The sequence below is a fragment of the Pteropus alecto genome, unplaced genomic scaffold, assembly GCF_000325575.1.
Source record: "Pteropus alecto unplaced genomic scaffold, ASM32557v1 scaffold12, whole genome shotgun sequence".
NCBI lineage: Eukaryota > Metazoa > Chordata > Mammalia > Chiroptera > Pteropodidae > Pteropus > Pteropus alecto.
This window is the reverse complement of record NW_006432669.1, coordinates 10,204,834-10,221,892: the sequence shown is the minus strand read 5'-3', so window position 1 is coordinate 10,221,892 and position 17,059 is coordinate 10,204,834. Positions and strand designations below refer to the sequence as shown.

General features: G+C 36.2%; 2 protein-coding genes across 3 annotated transcripts in view; one reads left to right on the top strand and one right to left on the bottom strand.

The window, feature by feature from the left end:
* The window catches only part of PDGFD (platelet derived growth factor D), a 219,245-nt gene that overhangs the window by 105,415 nt on the left and 96,771 nt on the right, over window positions 1–17,059 (top strand). The window lies entirely within an intron of this gene.
* DDI1 (DNA damage inducible 1 homolog 1) lies at window positions 6,509–7,714 on the bottom strand. Its single transcript, XM_006907543.1, has one exon. It carries the CDS (start codon window positions 7,712–7,714, stop codon window positions 6,509–6,511), a length of 1,206 nt encoding a protein of 401 aa, XP_006907605.1.

The following is a 17,059-nucleotide window of genomic DNA, read 5'->3' as shown; positions in this document are numbered from 1 at the left end:
TCAAAATATTTGACACACTGGACGTTAGGGGCTGGCCTGTTTTTCCTTAGAACCTTCTCAGATCTCTGCTCCCATGGCAACATCATAATCCGGTTATATCTCCCTCTTCTTACCTCCCAGCAGCCTGACTCTGCACAGCTTTGCACTGAAGAATCAGGGGCCCTCCATGTTTCCTTCATTCCTCAATCATATGCTCAGCAAAGCTGTTGCTTCTGGGTATCATCTGCAGTCTATAAGCGCAACTCTTTATCAAAAACCTGCTTGTCTTTTACTGCTTCCCATCGTGTAATCCTACCTTCCATCCTCTTCATTGCATCTTGACCTTCCAACAGCTCCATGACAACATAAAATAAAAGTGAAGGTAATGTAATTACTTATTTGTGCTGCTTTCTGACGTTTCTGCTCCTTTGTTCAAGTATTTTCCTAAAAAGTCAAAACCTAGGATTTACTTAAAGACTTAAACTCAATCTATCAGTGCTTTTTCGGGCTAATCCAAGTTTATAGATAATTGAAATATTTATTTTTAGTACCCCACAACCCCATTTTCTAAGGTAAATTTCTATTTTATTTTTTTAATTGCATAAATATATACCACTTCCAAGGAGTATTGAAAATTAAAGCAGTTTTATCAACTTTAGTTATACTGTAGATTATCTTGAAAAAAAAACTATAGGGTTCATTCATTAAATTATTTTAGCATTTCTTTTTAAATGTGGTTTTCTTATAATTTTTTAGATGGTTAACTTCAGCCTAGAAATATGTGATGAATAAGTTTAAATGGGGTTATTTCTCCTATGTGAAATAGATTAGGACATTCTACTTTCAATATTTGGTCATATACTGAAACTTGCATCATTGATCATTCAGGCCTATTACATTTGCAGCTTGTTTAAAGGTACCCACAGCATGTCTATGTGCTTTAAATTAAAAATCTACTTCTAACATTTTAGGGTGACCAACTGTTCCAGTTTGCCTAGGACTGATGGAGTTGCCAGGACACTGGGCTATCAGTTTTAAAACCAGAACAATCTCAGAAAAACTGGGATGACTTGGCACTGCAAATACTAGTTAAATTACCCTGAAAATTGACAACTGTATCAGATTAAAAACACCTTAAGGGTTTATTTCTTAGGTCACTTACATTTAAATCTGTACAAGTAATTATCAGTCATGTTGTTAACCAAGAACATATTTATTCTAATTATACAAAGATAATCTTACTATGTAGATATTTCGTTTTCTTATGTATTTTATATGAAAACTAAGTTAAACAAAACTCCACACTTTCTCTATGTCAGCTTATTAATAACATGGAACTTTGTCCATTTTCTCATTTATCTTATTTATTAAGATAAATAAGATATTTATCTTATATATTATTTATTATTTCTCATTTTCTCATTAATTTTATTTATTAAGTAGATACTGCTGGCCTGACATAAATAGTAAGGACTAAAAATATAACTCTGAACAAGAGTATGACCACTCCAGAAAGGCCCAACACTTATTAGATTTTTATTAGTAATTTTGGGCCCCATTCCAGGTTTTCCAGATGCCCAAACGTTTATATAATTGCCATCTGGTTGGTATTTTGTTGTCCATGAGAACCCTTTTTTTTTTAATCCCCTAGAGTTTAAGTATGTGACAAATGTCCTATCAAATTGATTCGTCTCTAGTAGTTATTTCTTATACCAGTATTACTGGTTGTCCAGCCATAGTGCAGGTCTCAAACCCTTTCCATTTATTTTGTGAGGGAAGTATTTGTTTACAATTGCTGAACTATGCTCCCAATTTAAGCCCAAAAGAGGAAACAGCTTAAGCATGGTGCCACTGTAGGTCAAGGCAGAAACAGACCACAAACTTCACCTTTAAGTTTAGCCTGAGAATATGGGATATGCTAACTCTAGTTTGGTTAGTTTCAAAGAGATCTTGAATGACTCATCTTTGAGAAAGTGACAGATTCTCCTATATGCCTGGCTGCAGCTCATAGTACCAGTCGAGCACTAGAAAATTGTTGCTGCATTAAGAAAATTCAGCACCTAAAACAATGCCTGACATATTATAGATGCTCAATAAAATTTTGTCCAATATATCGTGCAGTGTTGAAGCTAGCATCTCAAATGGGAAGCATGAGTTAATTCCCCTGAACTTATATTCTATAGCATTTCCTGATATAACACGGAATTAAATATTATTTCTGAACTGTTTACATTGTATTTTTTCTAGTTTTTCTAACTGGACCTTTAAGTTTTTTAAAAGAAAAGACTATAACTTACATTTTCTTGTCTCTCTGCATGACATAGGACAGTGACAAGACTCTTGAAAAAGTGTATTGAATGCAAACCACTGATACTTTTTGACTGATAAACTAACCGAATCCCTAGATATGACATGAGTTTAGAAGGAGAACATATGAATTAATGTAATTTTAAATTAATTTCCCTCTTTATCTCAAGGAGTCCTTGTCGTGAAGTGCTGGTAGAGATTTTAGAATGGTGATTGCTGTTATAGGGTAAGAATTTGATAGATTTAAGTGATTACCTGGAATATGCTTATGTTGGTAATCATCTATTTTATGTGGAAACAGCATCAATAAATATATCAGTTAACAGAAGGAAAAGATACACTTCACCCTCATCTGGAGCAGGCCCATGTCGTCTCCTGTGAACTTTAACAAGGGAGAAATTATTATGTGATCTTTCTGACGATGTTCTTAAAATAAGCCTTACTGATTAAAAGTATAGAAAACCTGGATTCATTAAAGTCTTTCTCAAAAAAAAAAAAGAGAGAGAGAGAGAAAGCAATCATCAGAACACAAACAGTGCAGTGACAAGAAACAAAGCTACTCCCAGGTGTGCCCATCTCAACAGCCTGTTAAATGGAACCTGTGAGGAAATCACAGAAGGCACAGCAGGACTGCAAACCCCAATTTTCTGATAACAGACCCTTAGAAATTCTGAGATGTAACAGACAGACCCAGACATGCAAAAGCAAGCTCGACTTAGGCGCTCAAGTGAAAATAATTTTGTTTTTAGGTAACTTGACAATGATGAATAAAGTGTTGTGGGATGGTAGCTAATCCTTCATCTCACTCCCTACGCATTTTATAAAACAGCTTTAAACCCAGAGAGAATTGATTAAAGTAACCCAGGCTTTGAGGTTTCTTTTACTTTGTATCCCTTTCTCCTCTACTTCTCTTTACCATTGTTCCTCTTCTTTGGTTTTCCAGGCCACTGTTAACCTCAAAGAATGTTCCCATTGATTATTAACATCTTCACCAACAGTTTCCTGTGTGAATCCCAGATCACTCTCCCATTATTTACTCAAGTGTTTCTCTATGGAATGTTGGAAGTCAGCAAATGGCCCTCTTAGAGAAGAGCAGTGTTCTCTCAAAAAGGCAACATTTAGTACCTGCAGTGAAGATAAATTCATATATGCAGACATCCATTTGTCTTTTTCTCTTTAGCAGAGTGGATTATCCCCTAGAAACAAGATAAATTTTGTGACCCAGTATTTTAAGAAGTTAAAATTATATGCTCTACTAAATCTCAAACATCAGTCTTCTTGTTTAACTGCAGCAGAATGCATTACTGTAGTTTAGAAATACATGCTAATCAGTAATAATAACTTTCTTTTGAGTAAGATGGGTATTTAAATAGGCTTTAAGTGAAACCAAGGATTTAATGTTTTGTTTTGTTTTTTTAAATGGCTTGTTATTTTCATTATGCAGTCTATTTCATCGTGATTTCTAATGAGAAGAAAGAAAATGAAGTTATGTTCATCATTTTCCAGGTAGTGAATTTTCAATAGTGGATACTTATAAATTGTATATTAGCAACCTGAACTTTCAGAGGAGAGTGTTTTTTTCCAGCATCAGTGGTAGTCATTTTAGACACATTGAAAGTGCATTTTACTGGCTTTTTTCTTATTTTAAAAATAACTCCTAAATTAAAATTTATTCCTTTATTTGTACATATTACTAATTTCATGTCTACTCTTTTTGTTCTTAGTCGATGGCAAGATTGTCTCTTACCCCTACTGGGTTGTGATCAACCTCGTGGTCTAAAACTGGAACTTAATTCATTCCCATGTTTATAAAATCCTGGCTCGGTGCTCATTACAGGGGTGTTCAATAAGTAATCGTTGAGAGTATTCTGATTACTGCTGCTGTGTTGTCATTTTCAGTGAAAGGATCTTGGTAGTTTCCATAAAACAAAATTTTCCACAAGTCTCTAGAATTAAAATGTGTCAGGTAAAGAAGGTTATAAAGTGAAAAAAAACTTGACATTCGAAAGCAAAGACTTGAATTGGGCAACCTGGTAGGTGAGTCATGTTTTCAAATTGTAGATCAGGATACTTTTGTGGGATACAGTTAGTGGGACATGTCTAACATATTTTGAAAATAATAAAGCATAATTTTTCAAAGAAATATACTAGGAAAAGATAAAACATTTCCTGTTATTAGAGATGTGTGCACATTTATGTGTGTGTGTGTGAGAGAGAGAGAGAGAGAGAGAGAGAAAGAAAGGGAGAGAGAGGGAGAGAGAGGGAGAGATGTGATACGATGTGATGTGAAACTGGGTCACAGTCTAAAATATAGATTGATGTAAAAAAAAAGTTAAAACAGATATTAAGCTAGTGGATATTTCAGTGCTTCCTGATTCTGAGCCTTGAATCTCCCATCTGTAAAATGTGGTTAATGATAACTATTTTGGTACTAATATATGTGAGGCTGGTTTTAGCATACCAAGTCCAGTAGAAGATTTTAAGGAGTTCGTATATTTTTATCTGTGAAGGTATCCATGCATTTATCAGTTCCCATCAATTCACAAGCATTTAATTGCTTATTCTTGACTTGGCTCTAAACTTATTTATTTTGTTAATTACATTTGTCCCGAATACTTAATTAGAAACAAAAATAGAAAAGAAGTCTCCATTGGTCATTTTTAGCAGTTCCGCTACATTAAGCCTTGATGCAAATGTAGAATATGAGCATAGGAAAACCTATAAGAAAAAGGAAAACTGGGAGGTGAGCTGATGATGACTGCGGGGGAAAAGGTGACTCTTTGGGAAGAAGATGATTAATCTCACCAATAAGCAGATCAAGAAAGGGATATGAAGGGATATGGTGACTATAGAGAAAGTTTGTTTTGTTTTGTTTTCTCTAGCCTTTGAGAATGTTTTGAGTGGCTTTAGATCTTTTTGGGAAAATAGAAAAACTTAAAAGATATCGTAGATCGTAATATAATCTTTGTACTTGAAAATTGCTCTCCCCTGAGACAATTTATAGATGAGGAATCTGAGCTGTATAATATGTGAACTGATTTGCCTAAGTTAATAGAGCGCTGGAATCAGAACATATATTTGTTCACTTTGAATCCATCGCTCTTTCTAATATCAGTCTTGATGGTTATTTTCCCTGATGGCCTCAGGCAGCTGAACCTTTTCTCTCATGTGTCTTAGCCATGGGTTGTAATTAAGTCTGGGGTCTTCTGTTTCCCAGTATCATTGGAGAGTAGCTTTGTCAGAGGAATGATAGAGCTGGATGAGGCCTTAGAGATCTTCTCATTCAAAAGTTTTCAAATGTTATTTTAACAGCGAAACCTTTTTTTTGTTTCAAACAATATTTGTGTGGCAGTGTAATATGTAAAGCAGACTTTTAAAAATAATCTAGTTGAAATGAGTATTAAGGGACCTGGACCACTGCTTGCCCCTACCTCCCACTTCCACCATAATAAAACCACTATGCTCCCAAGAAGCACCATTATTTAAAAAACAAAAAAACAACTACTTAATTGGCTTCATTTTACAACCAGGGTTTCTCTGAATGCAAAGGAAGAGTAAATTATTTAAGCTATCCTAGGAGAAAAATCTACTTTCTCAAATATGCTAAAAATAGCCTTGAGGGGTGGATTGCAGTGAACATGACTCCAAGGAAGTCCAAGGGAAGGTATAAAATATGAGGAAATCAGTCCTTATGCTGTCCAAAACAGACATTAATAAGTATTAGAGTCTAATTGACCCAACATTTCTAATAACTTTCCCAAAGAACACAAAGCTTGTAAAAATAGATATATTTCTCGGAAACAAATAATTGTTAGTGCTGATTTGAAACAGTTTTATGTAGATGCCTTGTGGGGTCTGCAGCAAAGCTTTATTTCAGCGAATTCTGCAAAACAGTGACTGGTTTGGACAAGCTGCCCTGTAATCTGATAGGACAGTGTCTCTAAAGGAATAGGCTGCTTTTCCTTTTATTGATTATCTGGAAGTCAGTCGAAGCCTCAAGAGCCTTCCCAGGATGAGGTTCAGTGATCTATGGGTAAGGGAAATGGAAGAGGGGCCAAGACCAGGCAATCACAATTTACATGGCTATAGATCTGAGAACTTGGTCCAAGGCCAGGTTTAGTTGTTACTGATGTTTTTAATGATTACATTGCCAGTGAGCTCCTGTCTTAGAATTTCCCGGAACCTGAGACTCCTTCAATTTGGTGGCTTATTATATCCTGTTTCAACGCTTTTTTCGTCCTGAGTCCATGACAGAATATTTAACAGCATCTGCTACTTCCTTGTCTGAAGACTCTTGCCCAGTACCACTTACCAGCTTAGCACATGGGGGTAACTCTCCCTCAGGAAGAAAGTGAGTCTGTGTGCCCGTAGTGCCAATCACCAGCACATTTTTCTTCAGGTCAATGGAACACTGATGTCTCCGGAGTATATCTAGCCCTAGAAGCATGTCCATGGGCTGCTCCTCAAGGATAGAGAAAGAGCATTGTAAGAAATCGCCTTCGATTTGAATCTGAGCTAGATGAACTCGGCCAATAATTCTCTGTGTACCCACTCCTTTAGCAATCCCAGCCCATCTTTGGTCCACCAGCCGTATTATATTACATCTCTCAGCACAAGCTTGGCTCATAATGGTCATCTGGGCACCTGAATCAACAAAAGCTTTCAAAGGATGTCCATTCACTTTGCAGTTGATATAGAGCATGGCCACTTGTCCGAAACTCTCTGGAGCCTCTTCCATGGCTATGTTCATGTTTTCCTCAATGTTTTGCTGCCGAATTTCTTCTTCTATTTTGGCCTGAGCTTCCAAATCAAATGGGTCAGCGGAGTAGAGGTGAAGCCTCTCTTGCTCTTTCAGGGCCTTTTCCCTTTGCTGCTCCCTCAGGACCTGAGAAAATGTCTCAAGGTTTCCACTGAGCAGGGCTTCTGCCAAGGAGGGGTTGCGTTCCTTCAGCAGGGACAGATCGTGGGGATTGGAGAGCAGCATGCTTCGAATCAAAGCGGGGCTGTCTAGACCCTCAGCAGATGTCATCTTCTCTCCAGAGCCTAAGCCACGGGACTGCTGGGCCGATTGTGCACGCTGATGCTGCTGGTGGTGGTGCGGCTGCCGTGCGCTGGATGTCCCAGGCATGGCTATCCCATTGAAATCTATTTGAGGCAGGCTTGATGTTCGTGCTGAAGGCCGAGGTCCCACATTCTCCTTCTGAAGTAAAACTACTACATCACCGTCTTTGAGGCCATAGGAGCCCAGGGAACAGTGATCGTCAGAGAGGAGTCGCTCCATGTAGATGATCTGGATCTCTTCAACAGGGACGCCGGACTCGAGTTCACAAAGGACACGGAAGTTGTGGAGCTCAAAGTCAGGGCTGACCTGGAGGGAGAAAGTCACCTCGGAGAGGTCCCTCCGCACACAGTACACAGTGACAAGCATGGCATGGGCCCAGAAGGGCCAAGTGGGCGGAGGGCATTGGTCGTCCACTGGGTGCTTGGAGCTGGTCTCTGTTAGTGGTTCAGCTTCTCCTCACGACTGGGTACCTTCGTTTAAGTTCATTCACCTCTCAAAGAGGCTCACCAGTGTGAGGGCTGCCTGCCAGCCTCAATGCCTGCTGCCTGGCCCCTTGGAACCTCAAGGCAGCCTGTTGTGCTCCAAAGTCCATTTGTATGTGTGCTGTTTGGAACTTAGAATGGCCAATCCCATAGAAACAACATTACTCCAATCCATTAGGTTCGTTCCAAGGTTAGCCCTCCAAAGCCTATTTAACCCATAATATGAAAAAGATTTCAACTCTTCCTAAACAACATATAAACATTCCCTTTGTTCATTTGAGAATTGTAGTCTTTGTACTTTTACTTATTCCCCAAACAGTGGGTGCTTCTTTCCTACATGGAAAGAGTCATGCTATGTGCTTTATATGAGAGAGGTTAGGCTTGGTGCCTACCCTTGAGGATTTCACATTCTAGGGAGGAGTCGATGGTAAATGGGTAAACCATAATGCTGGAGAGAAGTGCTTTTGCAGAGACATGTTCAGCATACTAAGGGAACCAATAGCACAGAGGCTGTCGTGGAGGCAAGGATGTTGAAGGATGCTGAAGAATGAGCATTGTCCATGTGAAAAATGGTGAGAGTCACTCCAGACAAAAAGAATTGCATGTACAAAAGTAAGAATTTGTGACAAGGCCTATCATTTCCTGTGAAAGGTGAAACATTCAATGTAACAGGAGAAATTTATATATGAATTTGAATGGCGGAATATGAAGCTGAAAAAAAATGATTGGATCTAATTTACAAAGTCATATATGAATCTAAGGAATTTAAATATTATCAGTAAGCAAGATTCTCTCCTCAAAAAATGTTAAAAAGAAGGGAATAAGAAAAGAAGGAGAAAGGAAAGGAAATGGGAAAGATTTGAAGCAGGTATTTGTGTGTTTTCTTATTTAATTGACTTAAGGGATGAGTTTCTTGTATCTTATGGAGCACATATGGTGGCAGAAGGGACAAGTAGATGCTTTCTCAGTGGCTCAAAGAGAAATCTATTGCTAGAATATGAAAATGTAAGGAAGACTGAAGCTGACACTGGAGAGTAAAAGTGTTTCTTGAGTAGAATGGACAGGACGTGTTTACCCGTGTAAACACGTGCAGAGTGTAAAAGAAGGAGTGTGTGTGGATAACACAAAGAGTCTCTAAAATAGGAGGCTGGTGAGAGGAATAGGCCATTACCCTTGATGGATGAGTGAGATGAACCTTTGAGGAGACCAATTTGACATCAATTCTGTGTGAAATGCATCAAGATGCCACACTGGAGGCTGGATAGCCTAGCTCCCTGACCCTAGGGCACTGTGTCCAAGTCCACACACATCAGGGGGGAGGCTTGCAGAGTGAGGGTAAAGAGAGCTTTCAGGGCAAATAGTAATTGGGTAGAAATCTTAGAGTGCCAGTTCCTTTTCTTTATATTTCAAAAAGTATTTTGCACTGTAAAGAGCTCATGCTTCCCTAGTTTGATCTTCCCAGGTATATCTAATTATGAACCAAAAGATAGCATCCGGTGCCTGATACCACGCCCCCCGCTCTTGTTTCAAGTTTTGTCAGAAAACCTGTATGATTACTTAGAGGAGGATATTACATCAGCCTAAAGAATTGGGGTTTTTTGGCTCCTGTTTCTCATGTGTTTGTCTCAGATGGAAGATTGTATCTCATTCATGAGCCTAATTATCATAAACTTTCCATATTCTTATTCACTTATATTGGAAATGTTGACTAAATACACACGGTGTGTGATGCGTGTGCTAAGTTCTACGGATACACACATGAGTAATGTTAAAATTAGGCTGTGTTCCTAAAAGAGTTCACAGTCTAAAAGAAGACACATGTATAAGCACACATTCAAATCGATGGGTTAAAAAAATACCACGAAAGCTGTCACAGGGTGAGAGAAATTAATACTATCTGGAGAACAAACGAAGAAGATGGTAGGGATTGTCGGTCAGGGAAGGCTTCCAGAAAGAGTCTGGCTTAGAATGGTGACAAGAAGTCCATCACGTCGGGGTGGCCAGAATGGAGAAACAAACACTGGGAAGAGGAAGGCTGGACTTAGAGCCTTTAACTCAAAAGGCAGCACTTCATGATGTACAGGACTTTATGAAATTCAGGGAGGGAAAAAATCTAGCATTTTAAATTTCCAATAGAAAATTACGAATTATTTAGAGTTAATTTTTACTGTCTATAGAGGTGAATGCCCTTTGACCCAAAAATATTAAGTTAATAAATTTCTTCTGTGTTTCTTAACATCCTGTAAGTTCATCAGAGATCAACGATGGTTTCTCCTGAGTTTGGGAACAGTTATGATGTGAGACATGTCACATATAAATTATTCTGCTATGGAACAGATGAGAAGCCAGTGAGGTTTACATTCCATGTTCCTTCTCCTGATCCCCAATCAGCTTTGGACAGTTTGTTCTTAAAACTTTAATAAATTAAGTAGATAATACTAGGGTTTTTGTTTTTGTGTTCTTAAACAGTGGATTAAGTTATTTTTGTAGAATAAGGTTTTGTTTTGTTTTTTCTTTTGGCAAAGAAAGAATTCAAGGTTCACATCAAAAGAAGCTGTTTCTTTTTTGAATATATTACCATTGCCTTCCTCGATACTGAACACAATTAAGTTCTATGCAGTGTTTTATCATCTTGCTGTAATTCTTTACTTTAGGTAGCATTTTACACTTGAGGGCTTTTTACTAATTTACCCTTTACTGAGAACACACATGGAAAGCAAAGAGCTTCAAGGTCTGGCCAGTTAACTTTCATCATTCCACAGATCAAATGATGTCGGGATTGGCAGGGACCCTTCGGATTCTCTAGTCCGTCCACCCTTAAACCTCTGTTGCAAAACAGCCTGGAATCTGAAAAGATAAACACAGCCTCCTGGGGATATTTAGAACTTCTGTTTATATTTCATTTGATTCTTTCATTTTACTCAGCATTACTAGTGATTTAACTACCACATATATAATTCTCTTACCTCAAAATTTTAATTAAAAACCTCTTCTGATTATGTAATAAACTTGGGGTCATTGGGAGTACATATAAATACTGCTAAAAATAAAATGTTCTTATACCATAAATCCCTGTTGCACAGACCACAGAGAAATGGGCTCTCTGTGTGCTAATCTAGGTAACTGAAGGTTCTTGAAGCTTTTCTTGAGGAGTCTTTTGTGAAGTATATTCTCTTACTTTCTTCCTTGGTAAGTACAATATAGGAACATAATTGAATCTTTCTTTGATAAGTGAGACTCCTGCAAGTTCTCAGGCTATCGCTCAGAAAATCAATTCTCATCGTATAGCCTAAATACCCAGAAAATAGGAAAGATGACACTGATTTTATACTGGCCAAGTAAATAAACCCAAAGTTATTTTTTGAAATAAATCTACAATAAGACCTTTCATAATCTGTCTCTTTATAAGAAGTTAAAGCAGAAAAATAAACCAGATAGTTGATGGTTCCACTTAGTATAGTCAGTTGATGTTTAAAGTACTATCTCTTTCTCTTGCTTTACAGAGAAAAATAAATGCCTTTTCTATGAAAAAAAAGAGTAGCTGCATAAATGTCATTATGTAGTACATACAATAATTAAAACATGTTAAGCAAGTGTATCAGCTTGCTGTGTTTGAATTTCTTCCTTTGCGTAACTGATATTACTTTTAAAATAAAGTGTAATTAAGACTTAAGACAGTACGTCATTACCTGAGATTTTCAGTGCAACTTAGGAAAGATGCAGAATTTTTAAAACTGTATTCTTAGGTTAAACAACTAATTTCTCCACTGTTCTTCCATTTGCTTTATAATGATACAATAAATTGTTCCAGAACTGTCATAAATAAATAACACTTGTTTCTTTATTACTTAATAGACATTTTTTAAATGCTCTAATGAAAGTTCAAACTTTTATTAATATGTTTGGTGTTTTCTCATATGAAAAGTTTTATTATTACTTGTCTTTGAAACTTAAACACCATCATAATTCCTCTTAAATAAATACGTAAGCAGATATGTAAGTGAAGAAACTCATGAGACCTAAGAATTTAGTCTGTATGAACCTGCTAGGAACTTAGCTAATAATTTTTCTTCATTGTAAGGAGAGAGAATATGGACAAAAGACACACACACACACACACACACACGGCACAGGCATCCACACACACACACACACACACACACACACACACACACACACACGGCACAGGCATACACACTTGGAAAAAGGAACAAGAAGAGAATGAGCACAGTCAGGACATGTTTTCAATTATTTTGAAAGTGCATTAAAAGGTTATGTCATTTTCCATCAGGGAATATTTTTATGGTGCATTTTATTCATTGCTTTATTTTATAAATTGTTAGTTTTAACATTGTACCATGAAATGAGATGCATTTTAAGTTATATATCGCATGTTGAAAATAATGTAATACAACATAATCTCTTGATAACTTTTGGTTTTTTAAAAATATGTACTTTCCAAGTCTAAATGCACATATATGTGTATTTACTTATTTTTAAGAAAGTTTGCGGCTACAGTTTTCTGCCTTATGGTCCCCTCACATCTCTTACTGATATAAAAATTACTCTGATCTGTGAGATACATGCCCTGTTATTGAAAGTTTGAAAATTACTTATAATTTGTGAGAGAAATATTTATAAATTAAATAAATTTCACTTAACAAATTAAAAACAGGATAAAAGAGACTTAATGACTTTGTAAATTGACAGTTACTTGTTTCTTATGTACCTTGGAAAAAGAATGTTTTTATCTTTCTATTCCTGCTATGTGGAGAATAACTATATAACACAAAACAGTAATAGTAATGGTAATAGAGCCTTGTGTTTTGAATTGAGCTCTGATTGAGGAAAATCATTCAAATCATTTTGTAATGTTTACTCTTATAGTAATTTTTGTATTGTTTACTCTTATAGTAATCAATTCATTTAAAAAACACTATCACTGTAGTTTACAAATACCAATGTGACCCATTCATAAGTCCAAGTACACTTTAATAACATCAATATAAATTTTCTTTGTCAGAATTTTAATGCTTGTAATCTGCATGAATTCATCATTGCACTTAGGTAACCATATGTGGTCCCAAAAATGAGAAAATTAGCTGTTTCATGAGGCATTAATAATTAATCAATAAAGTATTACCTTTGAGCACCTTCAAGATACCTATCTCTTCTAGGGTAGTTGATAGGAAAGACCTATATTTCTGAGCATATTCCTTAATCTCCAAGCGCAATAGTGTATATTAGACTAAAAAATCAAACTAGAGGTTTGAAAGTCAGCACCTTTATTAAATTTCTTATACTTTTATTTTAGAAAATGTATCTTTATTTCATTAAAACTATTTGCATGAGACATTTACTCCATTTGTTTTTTGGATGTCAGCTCTCTTATCTATTCAACCTTGAAAATCCAAAGCTCTAACACAGGGACTTGATCATGATGTATAACCAGAAATGTGTGAGCAATTGGCAAAATAACCATAGACCTACTTATTGAATGAAAGTCCATGTAAGAGAGTGACACTAAAATCCCAGATCTTTATGCGTTCTTTCTCACTGCTGCCAGGAGGTTGCTGCTAAGGTTTGAAACTACTGTTTGTATTCGTTTTGGATTTAGGTCTAATTTTTTTTGTGATTTCTATGCTTTTGTGCTGTTTGTTCTTCCAGTATAGTCATTCCTACTGGGAAGTCAGTGGAGAACAATATCATTCTTTGGAAGTGTCTTTGTTTGGTTTCATTAATTTCCCAGAAGTATATATATTTGAAAAGTTATAGATTTGCTTTGTATTTACATGTTTAAGTTATAGATTTGCTTTGTATTTACATGTTTAAGTTTTCTTCCATTTGGAGATGCACTCAGAAACATGTTAATAATTTCTCATAGTAAATATTTAATGACCACTTCCTATGTGCAAGTCAGTGGACTAGGGGCTTTGAGGACTGAACGATGAACAGGAGCCACTTTCCTCCTTCAAAGAAAGAGATATCTACTAGGGAAGATAAGACTCATGCTCGTGCACTTTGAATTAGTTTACATAATAGAAATGAATAAGAGTAATAATAGATATGTAAATAAAATGCTGTGCTTGCTTAGAAGAGATAATGGTTACTTGTTTGGGGAAGGGAGGGAGTGCAGGGAGTGAATAAGACTATGTGGAATGCTCACTGAGTTAGGCCTGGAAGAATGATTTGATCACGGCCATCGTTAAATTTTACCTACCTGGCTTTGAAGGAACAATTCTTTCCTTGCGGTGTCATACTCCTTCCTCACTCAACTCCTTTCTCCTCATAGAAACATATATTTTACTCTTTGTTATTAATCCCCTGTGGATGCTATAACCCAGTGGATGAGGTTAGGATGGTAGGATGGGTGCAGGGAAGGAACAGTGTAGCCTTCTTAAAAAGCAGTCTCCCCAGCTCCAATGTTCATACAGGCAACCACACAAGCTCAAACAGAAGGAATGCTCGTGTTTGTTTCTGGTACAGAGACTGATAGTTAAGAGGCAAACTTTAGTTCATGAGGAAAAGCCTATGCAGTGCCCGAATTGAAATCTGTGTAAGTCTTTTTCTCAGTCCCTCTGCATCTGCTTTAGAGTTAATGAACATTCCTTCAAGATTTCGGCATATATTGCCCATCCGTCTCAGCTAATGTTACTCTCTAGCCTATGGAAATGATTTTATTAGAAAATGAGTATAAGCTGAATTAGGAATTTCCAAAAGTCCTTGTGGTTGCTGTTAATATGAATATATAAAATTAGTGGATATCAGACTTTAATTTTAAAGAAGGTATTGATGGAACTACACACATACCTATGACACAATACAAACTTTCTGAAAGTAAACAGTTTTCATATTATCCACACTCATTCACTTCTGACAGATGAAACTTCTAACTGTAGGGTACAGAGTAATAGCAGGCAGTCCACCTAAACAGAGAGGATCTGATACCTTCAGCCACTGGCCATGCCACCCCAGAAGCCAGTTATATGGCAAATCACTTTATTTATGGTGACAATTTGGGTTAACTATCGTTGCAGCTTGCATGTATATTAGGTTTCTGACAGGAGAGAGGTATAGTGAAAAGATCTCAAATAAATGAAAAAGCCCATTGTACCACAACAACATGGTCAGTTGGATATTTCTTAAATTATATACATGACAGGTGATGTTTCTACAACTCTCATAAAAGACAAAATTTCCAGATTGTTGTTTATACAGCTTTCTCTGTACTATACAGCAGCTGAGTTAATTGATCACCACAGTAATTAGCATGGCTAAAGCCATCTGTCTATAGACTTTAATTGTATTTCAACCCTAAAAATGGGAAACAAAGCATGATAAACAAAAGCTGTATTTAAAAAAAGAAATAGCAAATAAAAGAGAAATCAACTCATCTATTTTTTTTTTTTTCAGAAAATTAAATTTAGCAGCCTAGATACAAGGAGCATTCTTTTTTAGACCATCTTAACAACATGAGGTCCAAAGCATTTTCCTTCTTATTGTTGGAATGGTTTGGGAGTGTTCTTGTCTCCGCGGGCTGTCTAGAGAAACATGAAACTCCCATGCCAGTCTCTGTTCCATTATCATTTCCATTTCACTTACGAATGTTCTGTTTTACTCAGCTCATAAAATGTGTTTAACTGCTTATATGCTCCTGTTTGCTTACATATTGGTAAAATATTTCAGTGCATTTATTCACAGAATGTAACTAGTCTCACTTTGGAGGCCTCCAGAGGACAAGAACTAATCAGAGTAACCACATATTTTGGCTTTCAAAATCAGAGACACAATTTCTGATGTTGAAGAGAAAGAAGATAGGATTATTGATTTTTTTTCTTTACAAACTATAAATGAAATGGAACAGAACTGTCTAGGCTACTCTAACAAAACTGTTTTTGAGTCTTTTATTTTTATTTTTTCGTATTTTCTTATTTTTCATCAGAGCAACTTAAAACTATTAATTTTGAGCAAAAATTTGGTTTTATGTTCTACTGTAGGATTTTTCATCTAGAATATAGAATATGGGGGGCCATTGATGCCTGTGGCTAAGAGATGCTAGACCAAATGTTCTAAGGATAACTTGTAAATTACTGCTTATGCAACATGAAATCTACTGGCATTAGATTCACAGCAAAATGTAGAGCCCTACTGTAGTCATGGTTTCTGATATTAAAATTGAGCTCTCAGACTGTTTATAGAACCTGTTTCTTTTTCTTTATAGAAAAGTTTAAAGCAAAAAGGATCATCAGGTCTGGAATTTGCAGCAAACCAACATGGGGGTGGGAGAGGGAAGAAAACGACAACTTAAAATAGAAGTAATTTATGTTTGTCGATATATGTAGCAAATTTATCCAGCAGTTAGCCTCAGGTGTCTGTCTTCTCTTTTATAATCCTAGGTAAGATCAATCCTTTCTGGTATTGATTTTTTTTTTTTTCATTTAAAATAACTAGGATCATCCTAGACAAAGATATTCCAATTAGAGAGAAAAAAAAATCATGCTATACTTTTAATAAAATAGGCTCTAAGTGAGTCACTTCTTACAAAGAAGGCTGAGTTCTGTTCTTTGAAAATATTGACTCAATCTGCCTCTGTGACCAAAAAAGAAAGTCAACAAAACAGATATCTTCAATACTAGCTTCAAAAACTTAATCAAGATATGTTATTCTGGCTTTCTGTAAAACAACAGTATTAGATATCGGCAGTTCTGGAAAAACAGTCACACACACACACACACACACACACACACACACACACAAACTGGATATTGCATACAAATCACTAAGATAGAAAGCCTGTTGTAGCTTAGAAGTCATAAAAGTAAGGTTTAAGTTCCTTGAATTTGTCACTTATTATCTGAATGTCCTCGGACAAAACATTAATTTTGGTGAGCCTCATTATCCTCTTATATAAAATGAGGTGAGGATACTAATCTTTTTTCTATAGGATTTTGGTGTGGACTTAATGAATAATTTGAATTTGTCTTGTAAACAGAAAAGCACTCAACCTAAGCAAATTATTTTTTCCTCATATGAGAAGAAACAATAATTAACAATCTGGAAAAACAAGAAGAGAGGATGGAATTTATAAATCCTGAAGGAAATATGTAGATTAATTTTAACCCCTTAATAATCTTAATTGGGTGCTATTGTGCTTTTGAGCAGACCCTACTCCATTCAACCATGTACTTTGTGCTGCCCGGGATAGTAGCAAGACTTGATGACCAAATCT